The sequence below is a fragment of the Lactuca saligna genome, chromosome 4, assembly GCF_052625555.1.
Source record: "Lactuca saligna cultivar CGN05327 chromosome 4, ASM5262555v1, whole genome shotgun sequence".
Lineage (NCBI taxonomy): Eukaryota > Viridiplantae > Streptophyta > Magnoliopsida > Asterales > Asteraceae > Lactuca > Lactuca saligna.
In genome coordinates, this window is record NC_136420.1 from 95,985,029 (window position 1) to 95,988,782 (window position 3,754).

At 32.6% G+C, this 3,754-nt stretch overlaps 1 protein-coding gene across 1 annotated transcript; it reads left to right on the forward strand.

Annotated features, from left to right (window-relative positions):
• Positions 1–704: 704 nt before the first annotated feature.
• Positions 705–3,517, forward strand: LOC145038702 (endo-1,4-beta-xylanase 4-like). The gene is made up of 8 exons (XM_078986979.1): positions 705–777; positions 892–926; positions 998–1,118; positions 1,376–1,548; positions 1,699–1,800; positions 1,890–2,036; positions 2,302–2,940; positions 3,074–3,517. Exons 1-8 carry the CDS (start codon positions 705–707, stop codon positions 3,410–3,412), a joined length of 1,629 nt encoding a protein of 542 aa, XP_078843105.1. The 3' UTR covers positions 3,413–3,517.
• Positions 3,518–3,754: the final 237 nt, after the last annotated feature.

Genomic DNA, 3,754 nt, shown 5'->3' on the forward strand with positions numbered 1-3,754 from the left:
AGTTTGGTTGCCGAAATAGCCTGAAAATAAAATTCTCAATTTTAAAAAATTAACTGTCAAATTGTTAGAGTTAATGTTTTAGGACAAAAAACGCACAAAATTTGTAAAATTCTTAATTTAAAAAAATTAACTGTCAAATTGTTAGAGTTAATTTTTTTGGGATAAAAAGGCACAAAATTAATCATTAGACCATTGATGCACCACCAAATATTTTTATATCACAACCGTATAGTTTTACTTTAACAAAATATAGATCATATTTGTAATTTTGTCATATATTAATCACTTAATTGCACGTCTAACACCACCGTAAACTTTACACCTTAATACATAGCGGTAAGTAACGACGGCCTTGGAAGTATATCGACGCCAGCAGTACGTGGAAGAAAACAAAAAAAAAAAGACAGCAAAAATTAATGTTCAGAACTCTAACGTTAGTAGTAAAATTAACCGACAGAAAGAGCTAATTTAACGTGCAAATATACACCGTCCAAACTCCAAACGACTTTAAAACACGAACTTAGAACTAAATACTAACATCTTTCTATAATAAAATAATAAATATATAATTATAGTACAAAACAACAGCAAAACCTTGGCATTTTCGAAACAAAATACATGAATTTTAAACTGTTTGTTTCTAGTTTTGTCATCCTTCATATATCTACGCATGAAACGTCTCTCCCATTCAAATTCAAGAAAACATGAAATACCGTCAACTCATTTTCTTGAAATTTTTCGTTTCATTTCTTGTGGTATTTTCAGTAGCAACTGAAGGTCATACGCCATCACCAAAAGATGTTTAATTTGTTTTTTTTTTTTTTTTTTTTTTTTTGTTCTTGGCATTTGAACTAATGACTAATTGTTGGTTTTTGTATTTTGATCTTGTAGATGGGCCGACTTATGATTATTCAGGCTACATCGAGGTACGTTTTAAACCGAATGCTTTGGGATTCGTTTTAAAGTGCTTTAATCATCTCTTTTTCATCTTGATTAGTGCAAAAACGAGCCTGAAGATCCACTTTACAATGGCGGAATAATTGTTAATCAAAATCAGTCAGTTTCTTCAACATTCGTGTTACCAAATCTCTCCGGCAACACAATCTACTCATTCTCCAGTTGAGTAGTTGCCTATTAATAGTACATAAAGATATGGGCTAAATGCATGAAACAATATACTTCTACTTTATTCTATAACTTACTTTCAAAATTTCTTTTATTAACACATTATTGTTGAAAAGTCCACTTATTAATTATAACATTGTAATTTTAATTGTTTTCTTGCTACAACCTTATAGTTTGAAAAGTCTTACCAACATTTGTATATAAGTAAATCTAAAAAAACTTATAGTTTTCACTCGTTTTTATCCAATAGGTTGGGTGAAGCTAAATGGCTCTAATGCAACAGCGATCAAAGCTAGCCTATCATTAGACAACAACACTAACATTTGTATAGGAAATGTCATTGCCAAAAGCGATTGTTGGTCATTCATAAAAGGCGGATTTGTACTCGATTCAGCCTCAAGCTATGCCATGGTGTATTTTTTGGTAAACCCATATCGCAATAGTGTACCTTATTTTGTGTACAATTGTATAGTTAACTTAAATGTTAAAAAAAAAATCATAAATAAATAAATTTCTCTCCATTTACAGATTTTACGGTTCCACTAGATGTACCTATTTTCATGTTTCTTGTAGGATTCACTTGGGAACAAGCACAACGTGACACTTGCAAGCGCTTCTTTGCAACCTTTCACGCCTCAACAATGGCAAAACAACCAAGAAAACTCGATTGACAAAGTATAAAAACAATGCTACAAAACTCCAAATATCTATTCAAATTTATTTCGGACATATAATAATCTAAACTTATACACATTCTATTTTAGGAAAGAAAGCGTGAAGTGACTATTCATGTATCCGATGTAAATGGCGAAAGTATCCAAGGAGCTCGAGTCAAAGTCGAGCAAATTTCTAGAGATTTCCCTTTCGGTTCAGCCATATCCAAGACAGTCATAGGAAACATACCCTATCAGGTAAAAAAAAAAGGTTACATGCAAGAAATAGTATCGAAACAATATTATTATTTTTCTATTATTGAAAATCTAATAAGTTGCATCAATGTTTTCCAAACATTTTTTTCGCTAATCGTTGGGTAAAAGTTTTTAGTACAATTTCTTGATAAAGAATGTTAAAATAATTTTAAATTACAATGTGTTAACAAGAAAAAAGACATAAAATACGATGATGTAATAGTAAAACTCAAATTTTTTATTTTGCAATGTCAACAATCGTTCGTAGAAATGGTTCCTAGAAAGATTCAATGCAGCAGTCTTTGAGAACGAGCTAAAATGGTGTGAAACTGAACCCGAACAAGGAATCATCAACTACACCATACCCGATCAAATGTTAGACTTCATCAGATCTAACCAGATAACAGTTAGAGGGCATAACATATTTTGGGAAGACCCAATCTACATCCCCTCATGGGTCCAAAACCTAACCGGCGACGCCTTAAATTCAGCCATCAAATCACGGATACAAAGCCTAATGAGCCACTACAAGAATCAATTCATCCATTGGGATGTTTCTAATGAGATGTTACATTTTGATTTCTATGAGCAACGATTAGGGCAGAATGTGTCATTGGAAATGTTTGAATTAGCTCATGAAACCGACCCTTTGGCTTTGTTGTTTATGAATGATTTCAATGTGGTGGAGACGTGTGGTGATTTGAACTCCAGCGCCGCCGCGTATGCCGCTAGGATGAGGGAGGTGGAAGAAGGCGGTGTTATGATGGATGGCGTTGGGTTGGAAGGTCATTTTGTAACCCCGAATCCGCCATTGATTAGAGGTGTTTTGGATCAGCTTGCTAGTTTGGAACTTCCGATTTGGATTACAGAAGTTGATATCAGCAACACCCTTGATCAAGAAACTCAGGTGATTATCCTTTTAATAAAAAAAACTATTTTCAACTATTATTCTTTATGGATTGAACTATCATAATAGTAAGATAAAAGAATAATAACATATATTCGTCATATCAATTTTGTTTTAATTAATTAATATATAGGGGAAGTATTTGGAGATAGTGTTGAGAGAAGTGTACTCTCACCCATCAGTGAGTGGGATAATGCTATGGACAGCAATGGATCCAAATGGGTGCTACCAAATGTGTCTAACAGATTCCAATTTTCATAATCTTCCTGCTGGTGATGTTGTGGATAAATTGTTGTTGAAAGAGTGGTCAACAGGTGTGGTCAATGGTCAAAGTGATTTTGATGGGACTTTTAGCTTTGATGGATTCTTGGGTGAGTATATGGTCAATGTTGACTTCCAAAATAGGACTTCTAACTCAACATTTTACTTATCCAAAGGTGATGAAACCACCCATTTTAGTATTCATTTGTAGTTTAATTTATTATTATTATTTTAAACCGTTACAATGTGTTGTGCATTTGTGATTTGTATATAATCCAAATTTTCCTATTTTTCGGATCATAAATTTGTTGTTGAATATGTTTGTGGTTGTATATAGACGAATGGGGCATAAAAGTTTGTGATTGGAGCTTCAAAACCCAAGTTTTTAACTAAAGTTGTAACGAGAATCAAAAAGGTTATGACAACTAAAGTTCATCCAAGTTTTAAAATATATGTATTTTTCACATCAATCTTTAACATGTTTCCTTATAAATCGTCCCACCAGATTTTAAAGTGACATTTTTGTGTTGAAGTTGAACTATTTTGTTGCAAA